The sequence below is a fragment of the Nymphalis io genome, chromosome 6 (genome assembly GCF_905147045.1).
Source record: "Nymphalis io chromosome 6, ilAglIoxx1.1, whole genome shotgun sequence".
In the NCBI taxonomy this organism is placed as follows: domain Eukaryota; kingdom Metazoa; phylum Arthropoda; class Insecta; order Lepidoptera; family Nymphalidae; genus Nymphalis; species Nymphalis io.
Window position 1 is genome coordinate 8139479 of NC_065893.1, and position 17660 is coordinate 8157138.

The window sequence follows — 17660 nt, forward strand, 5'->3', positions numbered from 1 at the left end:
TTAAAAACTCCTAATAGATACCGGGCTGTTAGTGTTTCGTGCGATAACCCTCTACTTGTCTCTTTTCAATGGTCGATGTGCAATATTTATTGTCGGGTACTATACTTAACCTTCAATAATTCACATTTCTGCGAGATGATCCAAGATCATAACATTGAGTTTAGAGCATATATTATCACAAAATTAAACAATGCTATGAAAATATTCTTGTGAATATTAAATTATAATGGGCTTTCAATTTAGGATTTAAGTTTCGGAATAATGTTTTGTAAATAAATTTAAAAAAATCAAATATTGATTGTAATAAAATAAAAAAACACTACTTTATAAATGCACTGTAATCGCTTGCAGTTTTTTTTACAATAAGTCACTGTAAAAACATTAGGTGACAATTAAAAGACTATATTAGAGTCCGAGTCAAAGTCAAAGTCAAATTATATTTTATTCGAGCACTTTGAAATAGTTTTAATTTAAAAGCTACGACGGGCTACGAAAATGAATTCTACCTAGAAAAACCAGCAAAAAGCTCATTAGTTAATTTTTTAACAATAAAGAAAATACATATAATAGTCATATGTTATTTGCTTTATGGATTGCTTGGAGTTATTCGTTGAGGTTCATACAATATATATTTATACTGTATGCGCTCTACTCCAAGCTCTTCTATTATGTATATAATCCTGTATAAGCCTTATTTTTTTACATGAGTTTTAAATTTAAATATTGTTAAATGTAATATAATATATTAGTGACTATAAAGTATATTCGTACTATCATTAAGATGACAATGGGGACCAGCACCAAAAAAAAAAAGAATTTTTAAGACTTAACTTTATGCAGCGGACCCTTAAAGCCCGGCAGACCATTTATATGCAGTTTAAACACTGCTCCGAATAAAAATAAATGAGCTAAGGGCAAGCAAATGATGATGATGGCATTAGGTTCTGCGAGACGACAAGATATCTAACACTTAATTGCGTAATTCGGAACTCTAATCACGAAACTGTTTGACTTGAATATTGCCGATTCAACTTTTACGAACTCCGAAATTAGTATTCAGAAGCAGAAATGTCCATTATGGTTCTATATAAAATGATTGTTACGTTTTTGTAACAATGTACAACCTTATATAAATGTTAAATGAATGCTGTAAATTAGCCGAAACGGTCCAGTGGGTAGAACACGTGAATCTTAATCAAAGATTGCAGGTTCCAATGCACCATTGAGTTTTCACGAGTATCATTTGAGTTTATAATTGAGTTTAAAATATATCTGCTTTGTGGTGACATCATGAGGAAACATGATTACTTCCAATAAAATTGTATCACATGTGTGTCATACACATAAAGCTATAAGCTCCAAATCTTCACCCAAAGATGAGACTGTTGCCCAGCAGTAAATGTTTAAAGAAATAAGTGTTGTATAGATTAATTACTGATACAGATAATTTAATTATAATGTATGTGTTTGTATATACATTATAATTAAATGAGATTATAAGCCTCATAAGGTACATAATTCGATTCTAAAAGCAAATTATATATTAATTTTGGCTTTAATCTTTTTGACGTAACATAATTACGTAGACGTGTTTATTTACCATTGTTACTCGACACCTGATTAATCATGATTCCGCAAGTCTTGAGAATGTAATCTCAATAAACCTGTAAATATTAATATTATTTCTTACAGCATGCAATATTCAACATATTATTCTTCAGAGGGTCTGAGTTTGAAACCCGGGTCGGGCCAGTGAAAACCGTTGATAAAAAACAGAACTACCAACCGGTGTTGGTAGAGAGAACCGAGAGTAGGACAAAAAAATCCAAGCATTTTAAGTTGAGAGCGATGGGGCTATTAAATTATGCATATATTTTATACTAAATACTACAAAAATTATTATTATATTTATTATATTATTTATGGTTATTGATACATTTTATAATGGTGTTATTTGAACAAGTTCGGAAAGGAGGAGCTTTATTCCAAACAATCTGTTTTACAGACCAAACATTTTGTCTTGTTATACATTTAATTATCTCGAGATTCAATAATTAAAAAACAAAGCATTAGTAATAAACAACAATCTTCGTATCGACATATTTTCACATTCGACAACTACCACTACCGGAAATTTTTGTAGAGATAAGTTGGACGACTCGAGAAAACGAAGTTACTCGTGACGTTTCAGCTCGATATTAATCATTAAGAAAAAGGCGTGGTGTTCTATAGTTTCGTTCTGTTCTGAGAGTGTACAACTATATTTAAATTATTTTAAACTCGATATAAAATCATGTACATTTTTTTATGAACATTCGTACAAAATACGTTGTATAATAGTACTTGTTCGCAACGAAAAAATTAATTAACAAAACTTGATAAAGTAATTATTGTGTAACACTATCTAATAAAATTGTTTGTACTTGAATTACCAACTAGTAGCAGATTCTGTAGATCTTGAAAGTAACTTTTGCTAGTTCCCGGCAGTTTACAAACTACGAACATGTTATTGTCTTTCTTTGGATAATAAAGTTAGCTACAAGAAGCTCAGTGTCACCCCTCAATCTAACTCCTTGTGAGACAACAAAAAATACTCATTTAAATGAAGAAGTAGTCAAATGTTCCTCGTTAATATAATAAAGTGAGCTATAGAAATTATATTTTAAGCAGAACTCTTAATTAATATGAATTTAAAAAAAACTAGGACAAGTTTATATTGAATTTAATTGGGACTGGGCGTTTAAGACACGCTTGATAAAAACCAGAATTTATCCCGTTATTAAAACTTATAAAACTATTCAATAAGTCATTGAAAACACGTTCTATATAAACTTCCTAAAGGTTGACCTAATAGACGTGCTATTGTTAATCAAGAAGCACGAAGTTCTTGTGCTTTCTCGTATTTTCAAGTTACTAAATAAATTAGTACATGTTTTTAATATAAAAATGATACCTATCTCACTTAGACACAACATTTAATTCCGTGTCATACGGTAACTGACTAGTTATTTTTATTCTTTATAACATTTTAAACATACACATTACATACAGGTACATACAAACAACGAGCTTAATATCACTGCACTTTCTACCGGCTAACCTAATTTACATAGTATTAGCAAAACCCGATAGATATTGTCCTGTCTGTGTATGTAGCTGATTGGCCATCTGCTCGCTAGCTACAATCAAGTGAAGATAATATGACTTTTTAAATTATAAGTTCACTAAATCGTATTTTAAAAATTCTTATACTACGTTTCATATTCTTTAAGAGTTCCATAAAAAAAATCTATTTGTTAATATTCCTTCTGACAAGCATATGTATCTTCTGACCGCCTTATTAGGTATAAATCCTAAGATTTAAAGATGAATAATCCACGTATATAGTATTTATTAAATTATAAGACAACATTTAAATCAATGTACGAATATTATTAGAATATCATGTTCGGGACCTACATATATATGTAATTGGCGTACAGCTTACCGTTATCCTAGCCTCAAACTTAATCACAGCCAAGCTATGGTATGCACTTATGATTTAATTGAATCTGCTATATATGCACTTATGATTTAATTGAATCTGCTATAATCCATCGGTGTAACCGTCTTGCAAATATCCAATAACACCCACCTAAAAACTTATCCTTTAGTAGAATTATACATTTCATTTTCATAATAATTTTATTATATGTATTGGTTTTATTAGTATTTTATATAACGTTTTATTTTTTATTATAATTAGTTGAAAATTGTAACGAAATTCTGAGATTTATTTTTCAAGTTTTAACTATCGTAAAGATATTTTATGCCGTCAACGGTTACAGAATAATGTAAAACGTTTGATAAATTTTATTACAGACAAAATTATATCGATATGTCTTTTATTTTTGCAACTACAACAAATTACACAGATAATGATAAATAAAATTATAAATCGAACTGTTAATTAAGTCTAAACACTATTTCCGTTTACCAGTGGGAATTTTTAATATCTAATTAACATTAACAATCTAAACTTGCAACATACTACCAATTAATGTCGTTTGGAGCCGATTATATTTTCAGGTCTTCGAATAGGCCTTTTAGTTCATTCTCAACTTAGCACATTGTGTGATATTTGGAACATCGTGATCTATGTCACGTGCTTAGTAACACGAGTTAAGGTTGAAATTAATGAAAAATCTTAAATCTAAGGTTGAATATGAAGTCTAGTTGGATATATAGTAAAGGGTGCTAATAATATTAATCTTTCGTCACGTCTGAAAATCCACAACAACGCGATTTTCAAAGCGTCACCACCACTCTGTATAAATTAAAAATTTACAATTTGATTATGAATTGTTTTCTTATTTACATTTAATTAAAAAAACTGTTGATGCCATAGGATGTTAAATGACATCAAAGTAATGCTGGAGGTGTTATGGTGGTGATGATGTTACAGTTCAATTTTTAATCGGAAATACAGTTTAATTGGGACGCAGATTATAAGATATATCATTTATGAAATAAATAAAAATTAAAAGATATATAAATAAAATAAATTAAGCTTATGTCACAAAAAACACCACGAGCAATTCTGTTAGGTATTACATACATACATATAAGCCTCAATGTACCTCTGTGCGCTACGATATACTTCTAATTAACAATAATGGAAAATTCAGAAAACCGAAGCATATTTCGCGGTAAAAGCCATTACAGACAATAACAATTGCATTATTTTATGTAATTATATAAAAAAATTAAACTACAAAATATCGTATCGATAGGCTTTATCGTGAATCGAAGATTTTTTTCAAAGATTCACAGATCCACAAGATATAAAGGAATTAAATATTGCAACAATTCATCTTCATCTAAATTAAATGTTAAAAAATAGGCTAAATAGCAAAAACTGTGTGAAAATACTTAAATGAGATTTACACGAGTTGCTGTGTAAGTGAGAAGAGCTTTGCATATTAATTGTCTGAAACGCAGCTATAGTATGCACGGTCACTTGTGGTATGAGTTAAACGAACTGGTTACAGTTATTAATAATGTATTTAGAGGCAGGACGACAAATCTTTGTGCAGTATTCAATGTGCTATAATATTTATATTTAAAGATATTAAATAATTTAGACATTATCGGAAACCGGAATAGATAATTAAAAAAAATGTTGTAAATAGGCAAATAAAGCCAAAAAAGCGATATTTTAAAGAACTTATGAGACACATATTACACATACCAGTATCCAACAAACTTAATGAAATAATCAATTACGTTCTATAAAATTCAATATTTACTTGAGTTCAAATATGAAAGATTAACATCTAAGTTTAATGTCATTTTATAGTAAATTTACTTATACGATACTATCGACACAATAGTATTTTAAAATGAAATTTGAGAAAAGAGCCTACTTGTACAAAGCATAGTACGTTGATTTTGATTTTATCTCTTTCGACCATTGATATATAACTTTCGACATTAAGTATCTATCTTGAATTCGTGTCGATTGATGAAGGCGTTAGAAATAACCTTGAAAGCTCATTCATAATAAGTGAAAGGCGACACAATAGTCACATATACATTTGTGTGACTCACCATAGAGTTTTGAGTTACTTATTTAAAAAGGACCGATACTAGCAAAATAATGCTAATTTAAAAAAAAACCTCTATTGTAATGTAGTACGATCTATTTGTAAAAGTTATATACTACTACATAGTTTATATCGAGATAGTAAATGCTTCACTGAGCTTATCATATTAAAACATTAAGTAAAGTTGAATCAAACCTGAATTGATAAGTTACTATAGTAGCCTTTATTTAAAACATGAATATGAATTCGAATTCTAAATTCGTAAATTAAAAAATATTAAACCTGTATTAACATGTAGCCTACTACTACATTTGCTTTAAATCGTTTACGTTGGGTAACCGTTAGTTTACGTTGGAAGTCAAAGCCGGCAAATGGATTGTTGATTCGTAATTCAATCTCCGGTAGATCCAGGGCTATAGAATCTCAAAAACACTTCACACACGAGCCGAACTCTAGTGTTGGCAAGACGTTTGAAGTCTAAAGCCGATTCTCATCTTACAGTTACAAAGCTGCTCACCCGTGACTGTTATGGGAATAAAATATAACTATAAATAAAGCAATGAAATCTATTTTAAAACGTTTCTCGTGATTATAGAAGTAACACATGTACTAAGCCTATTCGATTAGTAAAATAACATACAATAAGTAAAAGTAATAAAGATTGGGCACTACATTCACAATTAAAAGAATTAGTATTTGTCGACTTTTACACAAAATAGATATATTTAATTTTATGTTATTTTACATGTAAATTTTATTGATGAAAAAGAATAAATATCGAATTTCTTGTAGATTCTTCTCTAAGAAGTGTCGGTAGAATCTACATTCCGAATCGGTACACGTTTTACATGACTGTAGAATTGTACAGCGACGTTTCAAAAAGTTCTTATAAAATTTTGTCTACTTGACTAAAGTATATTTTAATTTTTATTCATAAATATGGCCTATGTAATAAAATGAACAAGCACATTTAGATGACAAGATGTCAACTGCGCTTTGACGCTATTGGAGATTCTTCAAGTCCTTGACATTTAACATATACCTTTTGCAGTTATATATATACTTACATACACATTTACATAGATACATTTACATAGATACATTTTAAAATACTTAAGCTTATTATATTGTCACGTGCAACCGTAGATTTACAACCGCTATTGACTTTGACAGTAACCGAGAAATACAATACTTCCTACACAACCTCCACATAAACAATAACACAGATCTAATTTGAAATAAAAGCAAAGTCCAAACACGAGTATAATTAATAACATCACTGATTTAATATTTATTCATAGACAAATATTCACGCCAAGAACAAAATTGCTGTTTGTTGAATTTCGCCGTAGAAACATTGTACAAGTAGGTCAAACATTGCATCGAGTTGCGCAGTGCAGTGAAGCGTGGATCCATCGCAGTGTTCGCTGATCGACGAACTCACACGCTCTATTTGTCGTTATTAGTTTTTATTCACACGCACGCAAGTACCATAAAGACTGAAAAATATTAAACTATTAGTATGGGGTATAATGTTAAAAAAGTATAAAAAATATATATATAAATCACCACAGAACAAAAACGCAGTCGAAGATGAAGGAAGATTTTTGAAGAAACTTGAACTTGAACGAAAAATTCAGTGTGTAATTAATTATTCTAGACACCATTCAATACTTTCTTTTAAGAGAGAACTGACAACCTCATAATTATGCTTAGTGTGACTGTTTATTTACGATTTTCTCCACATAATACGACACTCCCTTACCGAAGAGAAAGCGAAGAATATGTTGTTTACCTACTTCATTTCCTACAAAATAATGGAAAATTTTCATTATTTTAAATGAAATACATAGTTTTACACTGTCCAGAAAAACTTTCTAGGTATGGCGTAAATAATAATAAAATACTAATACAATTTTTTTTACTCAATATCGTCTTTTCTTATTTCATGATATATCTCTCTCTTATTCTCTTAGGACACACATGCCAAATTTATTTTATTAATATAAAAAATTGTCTTAAAAACCATTATGAATCTAGATGTTTCAATTAAGGTACATTTTCTAGATATTAACACTGCCTTCGCACCTTTAACTGTACTTTAATAAAACTTTTCTTTTTTTCAGGCTGGGAGTTAAAAGGGCTTCACTGTTATAAATTTTTCAATATCAGACATTCTTGGGATAAAGCTGCGGAATTATGTCGAAGGTATAATTTTTAATTAGATACTTTAAAAGGAAAAACTTCTTTTTACTAGCTTACATTACAACTTTATAACTTTATATTTTTTTTCAGATATGGAAGTGATCTGCTGGTTATAGACAGTTACACAGAAAATAACATGACCGCAAACATGGTGCCATCTACACCTAGCAACACTCACTATTGGCTTGGGCTTGCAACTGTTGATGACCTAAGAACAAATACCTTAGAATCAGCTGCAGGAACTTTAGTTTCACAATATGCAGGATTTTGGGACCTCAGACAACCGAATCCCAAAGATGGTGAATGTGTGGATGTTCACGTCACATCGGAAAGCCAATCTTGGGAATTAACTACGTGTGAAACTCTTCTTCCTTTCATGTGCAGAGCTTCAGCTTGTCCCGCAGGTATATCCGTTTTCTCATTTATAAAAATATATATGTATATATATGTATATGTTATCTTAAAAAATATTAACAGACAAGTAAAAAAAACATAAATTCAATAATTTTAAACAATTGATACATTCGCAGGAACCTTCCATTGTTCCAACGGAAGATGTATTAATGCAGCCTTCAAATGTGACAAACAAGATGACTGCGGTGACGCATCAGACGAAATGGACTGTGCCACTGATTGTCATTTTTATATGGCTAGTAGCGGTGATGTCGTAGAAAGCCCTAACTATCCTCACAAATATGCACCTTTGAGTGAATGTAAATGGACACTTGAAGGACCTCAAGGGCAAAACATCGTACTGCAGTTCCAAGATTTTGAAACTGAAAAGTCTTTTGATACTGTTCAAATCTTAGTAGGCGGTCGAACTGAAGATAAGTCTGTCAACTTAGCTACACTATCAGGGAAACAAGATTTATCTAATAAACTTTATGTTTCTGCTTCTAATTTTATGATAATCAAATTTAGCTCAGATGGATCTGTTGAAAGGAAAGGTTTCCGTGCCTCATGGAAAACTGAGTCATCGAACTGTGGTGGCATTCTTAGAGCAACTCCACAGGGTCAAGTACTCACATCACCTGGTTATCCTAACGGCTACCCTGGTGGTTTGGAATGCGTGTATATTATTGAAGCACAACCTGGAAGAATAGTTTCGTTGGAAATAGAAGATTTAGAATTGGAAATGAATAGAGACTATATAGTTATTAAAGATGGAAACACCCCATCTAGTTCAGTTCTTGCCAGATTAACTGGACCTGGTGAAGAAAATGAAAAAGTAGTTATATCGACTACAAACCACTTATATATGTATTTCCGAACCAGCCTTGGTGATTCTAAAAAAGGCTTTAATATGAGATATTCGCAAGGCTGCCGAGCTACAATAATCGCAGCTAACGGAACATTTACTTCTCCAGCGTATGGCCTTAGTAATTATCCAAATAATCAGGAATGTTTATATAGACTTAAAAATCCAAACGGTGGACCCCTGTCCTTAAAATTCAATGAATTCAATATTCACTCTTCCGATGTAGTGCAAGTTTTTGATGGGTCTAGCACAAGTGGTTTAAGATTACATTCCGATAATGGATTTACTATTAAACCCAGAATCACATTAACTGCGTCAAGTGGCGAAATGCTGATACGATTTATGTCTGATGCTCTACATAACAGTATAGGTTGGAAAGCAACCTTTTCAGCGGGTAATTTTATTTTATTTATCTATGTCTATAATTTAAACCAGTTAATTTGTAAACAAACCTTATCTTTATTTTACAAATTCCTTACATTTTCAGATTGTCCTCCCTTAAAATCTGGCATAGGAGCTTTAGCATCAAACAGAGATACTGCTTTTGGTACAACGATAATGTTTACATGTCCAATCGGTCAAGAATTTGCCACTGGAAAATCTAGAATTACAACACAATGTTTAGAAGGCGGAAATTGGTCTACTACCTATATCCCAAGTTGCCAAGGTACTTTGATGATTCTAACCCATTATTTAAATACTAATATAATAGTAACTGATTTTAAAACTTTTGTGTTGACTATTTTTTTAACCATTTCTAATTCATTTACAGAGGTCTATTGTGGTCCGGTGCCTCAGATCGATAATGGATTTTCTATTGGCTCAACAAACGTAACTTACAGGGGCGTAGCAACTTACCAATGTTATGCTGGATTTGCATTTCCAACCGGACAACCTATAGAAAGAATTTCTTGTTTATCGGATGGTAGATGGGAGAGAACTCCGACTTGTCTCGGTACTTAATGAAAATTTAAAATTTTGATAAAACCTCAGAAACTATTATTTATGACTAATTAAATTTACTAATCATTACCATAGATAGATATTTTTTTTTATAATTTCAGCATCACAATGTGTGGCTCTCCCCGAGGTCCCACGTGCTAATGTTACAATTCTGAACGGTGGCGGTCGCAGTTACGGTACAATAGTTCGATTCGAATGCGAACCCGGCTACGTGCGATCAGGACAACCTGTACTTCTTTGTATGAGCAATGGAACATGGTCTGGTGAAGTACCAACTTGTTCTAAAGCTCTCTGTCCTAAGTTTCCTGAAATCAAGAATGGTTTCATTGTCGATCAAACCAGAGTCTATATGTTTGGCGATGAAGCCCGAGTGCAATGTTACAAAGGTAAATTTTAAAAAGAAAGAAATATGTGCGATAGTATAGTCGTAGTCTTTTTTAATAAAATACTATACATATTTTTCTATTTTTTTTTTCAGGGTATAAACTAAACGGGCCCAGCATTATTAAATGTGGACCTGGTCAAAACTTTGATGGCACTCCAAGTTGTGAAGATATCAATGAATGCTCAAGCAGTCAATGTGATTCTGCTTCAACGGAATGTAAAAACACTCATGGTGGATTCTACTGCCCTTGTCGCCCCGGATTTACACCTAGCTTAGACTGCAAACCTGTTGGTGATTTAGGTTTAATTAATGGTGCTATTCCGGATGAGTCTATAACGACGTCCGCTTCCGAAGCTGGATATTATAAAGGCGTATGTTTTTGTTATATTATTTGCCACTAATATAGTAAACCGTATCGAATACTTTTAATGCATTAAAAATACTAAACAATGCATTCATAAGATTTAACACAAAAATATCTCCACACTGGTAATCTTAGTGACACATATACTCAAATTTCCTTAATAATTCTCTTTACAATACATTGCATAACAATAACGTATGTCAACTTTTAAATTTCAATTTTAAATTACAGATGATTCGCTTGAACAATGGAGGAGGTTGGTGTGGCAATAATCTTGAAGCTGGTGCCAACTGGGTCTTAGTCGATCTTCGAGCCCCAACGATCATAAGAGGATTCCGCACGATGAGTGTTATGAGAGCTGATGCTAATATTGCGTTCACATCTGCAATTAGAATACAGTACACCAATGACTTGACCGATACATTTAAAGATTATACAAATCCTGATGGAACAGCAGTGGAATTTCGAATTTTGGAGCCTACGCTATCAGTCCTTAACTTACCAATGCCAATCGAAGCTCAATATATAAAATTCAAAATACAAGATTATGTTGGAGCACCTTGTCTAAAATTAGAAATTATGGGGTGTGCTAGGCTTGACTGCTCAGACATAAATGAATGTAGTGAAAACAATGGTGGTTGTGACCAGAAATGTATCAACACGTAAGTTTATATTAACGATATTAAGTATGTTTTGCCATTTAAAATTATAAAATAATTATTTATATAAACTATCTTTTTTAGACCTGGAAACTTCTCATGCGCCTGTAATGTTGGTTACGAACTGTATTCTTTTAATGGCACAGCTGGCTATTCTATAGAGAACTCTGAAACTGGTGAAAGAGATGGTGATACATATCAAAGAAATAAATCATGTGTTCCTGTAATGTGTCCATCTCTTTCTTCACCTGAAAACGGTCAACTGCTCTCAACTAAAAGTTCCTATCATTTTGGAGATGTTGTCGAATTCCAGTGTAATTTTGGCTATGTAATGTCAGGTTTCTCTTCACTTCTTTGCACATCAAGTGGAACGTGGAATGGTACAGCTCCCGAATGTCAATGTAAGTACACATATTTGTATATAACTATAAAACCCGTTCTTAATACACACTCAATAACTTATTTATGTATTTTTCAGATGCACGGTGCGTTACACTATCTGATGAAAAAAATGATGGCTTAAAGGTGATTCGAGACGATCCTGAAAGTGTTTTAGTGCCATATAGAGATAACGTTACTATTACTTGTACTTCGCCTGGGCGTCAATTACGAAATACTCTTACCTCGTCATTCCGACAATGTGTTTATGATCCAAAACCAGTAAGTTGTTGTGCAATACATTAACATCTGTTATATACTATTATAATTCTAATCAAAAAATTCAAAACAAAATATTTTTAGGGTCTTCCTGATTACTGGCTTTCTGGAGCTCAACCTCAATGCCGGCGAAATGATTGCGGCGTACCTATGCCAACACCAGGAGCGGAATATGGTCAATATCTTGATACAAGATATCAAAGCTCTTTCTTTTTTGGATGTCAAAACACGTTTAAATTGGCCGGACAAACAAGCAAACACGATAACGTTGTTCGATGCCAACAAAACGGTATATGGGACTTTGGAGATTTGAGATGTGAAGGCCCCGTGTGTGAAGATCCAGGTCGGCCAGCTGACGGATATCAAACAGCTAGAAGTTACGAACAAGGGTCTGAAGTTCTATTCGGTTGTTCAAGACCTGGTTATATTTTAATAAACCCTAGACCCATTACTTGTATACGTGAACCAGAATGTAAAGTTATAAGACCTCTTGGTTTAGCTTCAGGCAGAATACCTGACTCAGCAATCAATGCTACTTCCGAAAGACCTAACTATGAAGCAAAAAATATAAGACTTAACTCAGTTACTGGATGGTGTGGTAAACAGGAAGCCTTTACTTACGTTAGCGTTGACTTAGGCAAAGTTTACAGAGTTAAAGCTATACTAGTGAAAGGTGTTGTAACATCGGATATAGTTGGTCGTCCAACAGAAATAAGATTCTTTTACAAACAAGCAGAAAATGAAAACTATGTTGTTTATTTCCCTAATTTTAATCTAACTATGCGGGATCCTGGAAATTACGGTGAACTTGCTATGATTACACTGCCAAAATATGTTCAAGCTAGGTTTGTAATTCTTGGTATCGTAAGTTTCATGGACAACGCTTGCCTCAAATTTGAATTGATGGGATGTGATGAACCTTCCACTGAGCCATTATTAGGTTACGATTATGGATATTCACCTTGTGTGGGTAAGTTACATATTTCTGTATACTAGGAACTACTAAAATCATACTAATACCATGATATGTTCATTTTTTTTAATTTCAAAGTTAAATCTTATATAAAAGCTTATCGTTCAGATAGGCTTATATTATAAATTATTACTTTATGTGACACTCGTAACGTTCAGTTTAAAGTTCCAACTTCCAATTATTATGTATTATTTCAACTAGAACTATTATGATCGCTGAAATATTAACACAATACAAATTCTTAATAAAATAATATATATAGAAATCGAAGCAGAATATATGCAATATATATATATATATATATATATTAAAATATATTTGTATTTGCATAAGACAAAAAGTGGGATGTGTCATAAAAAATGTATTAACAATAACAAGGACTCGAGCAACTAATATTTCAACTATTATCTGTATAGTAGAAAAAAATACTTTACTAACGTCACGAAAAAATATCACAAATATTATTTAGGATAATATTTGTAATTCCGAAAGTAACTGAAATGAAATATTATATTTTTCAGATAATGAACCACCAGTATTCCAAAATTGCCCCCAGCATCCTATTTTAGTACAAACTGACGTAAATGGAGGACTTCTGCCAGTCAATTTTACAGAACCAACAGCTACTGACAATTCTGGCGCTATTGCTCGATTAGAAATTACACCACAACATTTTAGAACTCCTATACAAGTTTTTCATGACATGGTTGTACGATATGTAGCCTTTGACTTTGATGGCAACGTTGCTATTTGTGAAGTGAATATAACAGTGCCGGACTATACACCACCGAAATTAAGTTGTCCTCAAAGTTACGTTATTGAGCTAGTAGATAAACAAGACAGTTACGCAGTCAATTTTAACGATACTAGAAGAAGAATTAACGCTACTGATGCTTCCGGAGAAGTTGTCTTAAAATTCATACCAGAAAGAGCAGTTATCCCAATACGAGGTTATGAAAATGTAACAGTTATAGCTTCGGATAAATACGGAAACAAGGCTCAGTGTAACTTCCAGGTACATTTGAACTTGACTACATTTGAACAAAATAATAATAATAAACACGGTTAGCTTTTTATCATTTTTAAAATATAATTTTAGGTTTCTGTTCAAGCTACACCTTGCGTTGATTGGGAACTTATGCCACCAGCACATGGAGCAATCAACTGTTTGCCTGGCGACAGAGGAATTCAATGTATAGCAACATGTAGTCCAGGATTTAGATTTACCGATGGTGAACCAGTCAAGACATTTGTCTGCGAAACTAAACGTCAATGGGCTCCATCTGCTGTAGTGCCAGATTGTGTTTCCGAAAGTAAGATATATATCATATTTTTATAACAACATTTCTACTGTTCCTAGTATGTAAAAATGTGTCATGCATTAGAACAATCATTAACTTAGTAATTTCTTTTCTAGATACTCAACAAGCTGCTTACCACGTAGTAGCAAGTGTACAATATCGAGCTCTTGGAGCAGTTTCAAATGCGTGCTTACCACAATATAAAGATTTACTTGCCCAATATGATAGCATATTAAACGAAAGACTTTCACAACGTTGTTCAGCAGTAAACGTAAATATTAATGTTACATTCGTAAAAGCAATGCCTAGTCTTCTTGACGAAAATGTTGTTAAAATGGACTTTGTCTTAGCCATAATCCCAGCAATAAGACAAACTCAATTGTATGATCTATGTGGATCAACGTTAAATCTTATATTTGATCTCTCTGTACCTTACGCAAGTGCACTCATTGAACCGGTACTAAACGTTTCTTCAATTGGGAATCAATGTCCACCATTAAGAGCTATAAGAAGTTCTATAACACGTGGTTTTACATGTAGCGTCGGTGAAGTACTTAATATGGATACAAATGATGTACCTAGATGTTGTAAGTATTTTTTACATATCTCGTCTCAATAGAAATATTGAACGAAAGGATTACTTCCTTTTGATAAAGATTGTATTTTGTAATTGATTAAAACTTATATTTGGTTTGTAGTGCACTGTCCTGCCGGTACCTTTGCTGGTGAAAAACAAAAGACATGCACAATGTGTCCTAGAGGATTTTTCCAGAACCAAGCCCGACAAGGCTCATGCCTTAAATGTCCTCAAGGAACGTTCACAAGAGAAGAAGGATCAAAAGATTTATCTGATTGTGTACCCGTGTGTGGCTATGGAACATATTCACCGACAGGATTGGTTCCTTGTCTAGAATGTCCTAGAAATAGTTATACCGGCGAGCCACCTTTAGGAGGATTTAAAGATTGCCAAGCTTGTCCAGTAAACACCTATACATATCAACCAGCTGCTGCTGGAAAAGACAAGTGTAGAGCAAAATGTGCATCAGGCACATATTCCCCAACTGGTTTAGCGCCGTGCTCACAATGTCCCAGAAATTTCTATCAAAACTCAATCGGCCAAACATTGTGTATGGAATGTCCCACAAACATGAAAACTGTAAGCACAGGTGCATCAGGATTAGAAGAATGCTTACCAGTTGAATGTTCAAACAGTGCTTGTCAGCATGGTGGACTGTGTGTACCAAAAGGTCATGGCGTTCAATGTTATTGTCCAGCCGGATTTTCTGGACGAAGATGTGAAATAGATATTGATGAGTGCGAAAGTCAACCTTGTTATAACGGAGGTAAATGCATTGATCTACCACAAGGATATAGATGCTCGTGTCCTACAGGTTATGGTGGCATTAACTGTCAAGAAGAGAGAACTGATTGTAGAAATGATACCTGTCCTGAACGTGCAATGTGCAAAGACGAGCCTGGATTTAATAATTATACATGTTTATGTAGATCTGGATATACTGGAATCGATTGCGATATCTCGGTAAGACTTTTTTTATTATTTATTAATAATAACTTACTCATTAGCTTAGTTATATATTAAATGGTCTTCTTTTATAATTTTAGATTGACCCTTGTTCAGCAAATGGTAATCCTTGTAAAAATGGAGCGTCTTGCACGGCTCTGCAACAAGGCCGATACAAATGTGAATGTTTACCAGGGTGGGAAGGACAACTCTGTGAAACAAACACAAATGACTGTATTGAAAAGCCATGTCTTCTTGGTGCACCTTGCACTGATTTAGTAAATGACTTCAGCTGTGCTTGTCCCCCCGGGTTCACTGGAAAACGATGCCATGAAAAAATAGATCTATGTTCTACTGCACCATGCAAACATGGTATTTGTGTTGACAAACTGTTCGTTCATCAATGTGTTTGTGATCCAGGTTGGACTGGGCCATCATGTGATATTAATATTAATGAATGTGTAATTTCTCCATGTGAAAATGGAGGTCGCTGCATTGATACCATAGACGATTTTACTTGTAACTGTGAACCTGGATATACAGGCAAGAGATGTCAACATACAATAGATGATTGTGCTTCTGAACCTTGTCAAAATGGAGCAACATGTGTGGATCAGATTGATGGATTTACTTGCAAATGCCGACCAGGATTTATCGGACTGCAGTGTGAATCAGCAATAGATGAATGTCTGAATGAACCTTGCAATCCAGCAGGAACTGAAAAATGTATCGACTTAGACAATAAATTTCAATGTGAATGTCGTGAAGGTTTTACTGGAGAAATGTGTGAGACTAACATTGATGACTGCGCTTCCAATCCATGCTTTAACGGTGGTTCTTGCAAAGATGAAGTAGGCGATTATAAATGTACTTGTCAACCGGGATGGACGGGCAAACGATGTGAGCGAGATATTGGAAACTGTATGAATTTACCCTGTCAGAATAATGCTAAATGTATAGATCTGTTCCAAGATTATTTCTGTGTGTAAGTATAATTAAATATTACGTCATTTTTATATTTTTATTGAAAGTTGTTATTGTCTCTATTTTCAGTTGTTTTTTTTAAATAATTTAGCTTCAGTGGCCTATTCTTTTCAAAATCGTCACCTAAGTTAATAATATTTTTCTTTATATTACAGTTGCCCTAGCGGAACCGATGGTAAGCAGTGTGAAACTGCACCTGAAAGATGTATTGGTAGCCCTTGCATGCATGGTGGGAAATGTCAGGATTTCGGCTCGGGTCTAAACTGCACTTGTTCGCTGGACTATATGGGCATTGGCTGTCAATATGAATTCGATGCTTGTGAAGCAGGTCTTTGCCAAAACGGTGCTACATGTATAGATGAAGGAGAAGGATATTCTTGTACCTGTGCTCCTGGGTTCACAGGCAAAAACTGCGATGAAGACATTATTGATTGTAAAGAAAATTCTTGTCCACCATCGGCAACTTGCATCGATTTACCAGGCAGATTTTATTGCCAATGCCCATTTAATCTAACGGGTGATGACTGCAGAAAATGTAAGTAAATAATCAAATAAAAAAAACTGTTTTTTTTTTTTTATAGTTAACGTTTGTATTTTGTTTAATAATAGCTATCAGCGTGGATTACGATCTCTACTTTAGCGATCCAATGCGCTCCAGTGCTGCTCAAGTGGTTCCGTTCGCATCGGGATCTGCTGATAGTCTAACCATTGCAATGTGGGTACAGTATACACAGCAAGATGAAGGAGGTATCTTCTTTACTGCCTACGGTGTGAGGTTAGTCATTGTTTTTTTTAATTATTTTA

The 17660-nt window shown here is 33.3% G+C and overlaps 1 protein-coding gene across 3 annotated transcripts in view; it reads left to right on the forward strand.

Annotated features, from left to right (window-relative positions):
- LOC126768854 (sushi, von Willebrand factor type A, EGF and pentraxin domain-containing protein 1) overlaps positions 1-17660 on the forward strand; it is a 63110-nt gene that overhangs the window by 36765 nt on the left and 8685 nt on the right. For all 3 annotated transcript variants that reach the window (XM_050487205.1, XM_050487204.1, XM_050487207.1), the window contains exons 4-21: positions 7712-7793; positions 7881-8194; positions 8321-9442; positions 9536-9715; positions 9821-10003; positions 10113-10397; positions 10490-10767; positions 10992-11422; positions 11504-11820; positions 11898-12079; positions 12161-13046; positions 13571-14064; positions 14149-14362; positions 14467-14937; positions 15049-15890; positions 15974-16857; positions 17012-17391; positions 17466-17631. In XM_050487205.1, coding sequence (XP_050343162.1) covers positions 7712-7793; positions 7881-8194; positions 8321-9442; positions 9536-9715; positions 9821-10003; positions 10113-10397; positions 10490-10767; positions 10992-11422; positions 11504-11820; positions 11898-12079; positions 12161-13046; positions 13571-14064; positions 14149-14362; positions 14467-14937; positions 15049-15890; positions 15974-16857; positions 17012-17391; positions 17466-17631 — 7711 coding nt within the window. The remainder of the gene's footprint in view (positions 1-7711; positions 7794-7880; positions 8195-8320; positions 9443-9535; positions 9716-9820; positions 10004-10112; positions 10398-10489; positions 10768-10991; positions 11423-11503; positions 11821-11897; positions 12080-12160; positions 13047-13570; positions 14065-14148; positions 14363-14466; positions 14938-15048; positions 15891-15973; positions 16858-17011; positions 17392-17465; positions 17632-17660) is intronic.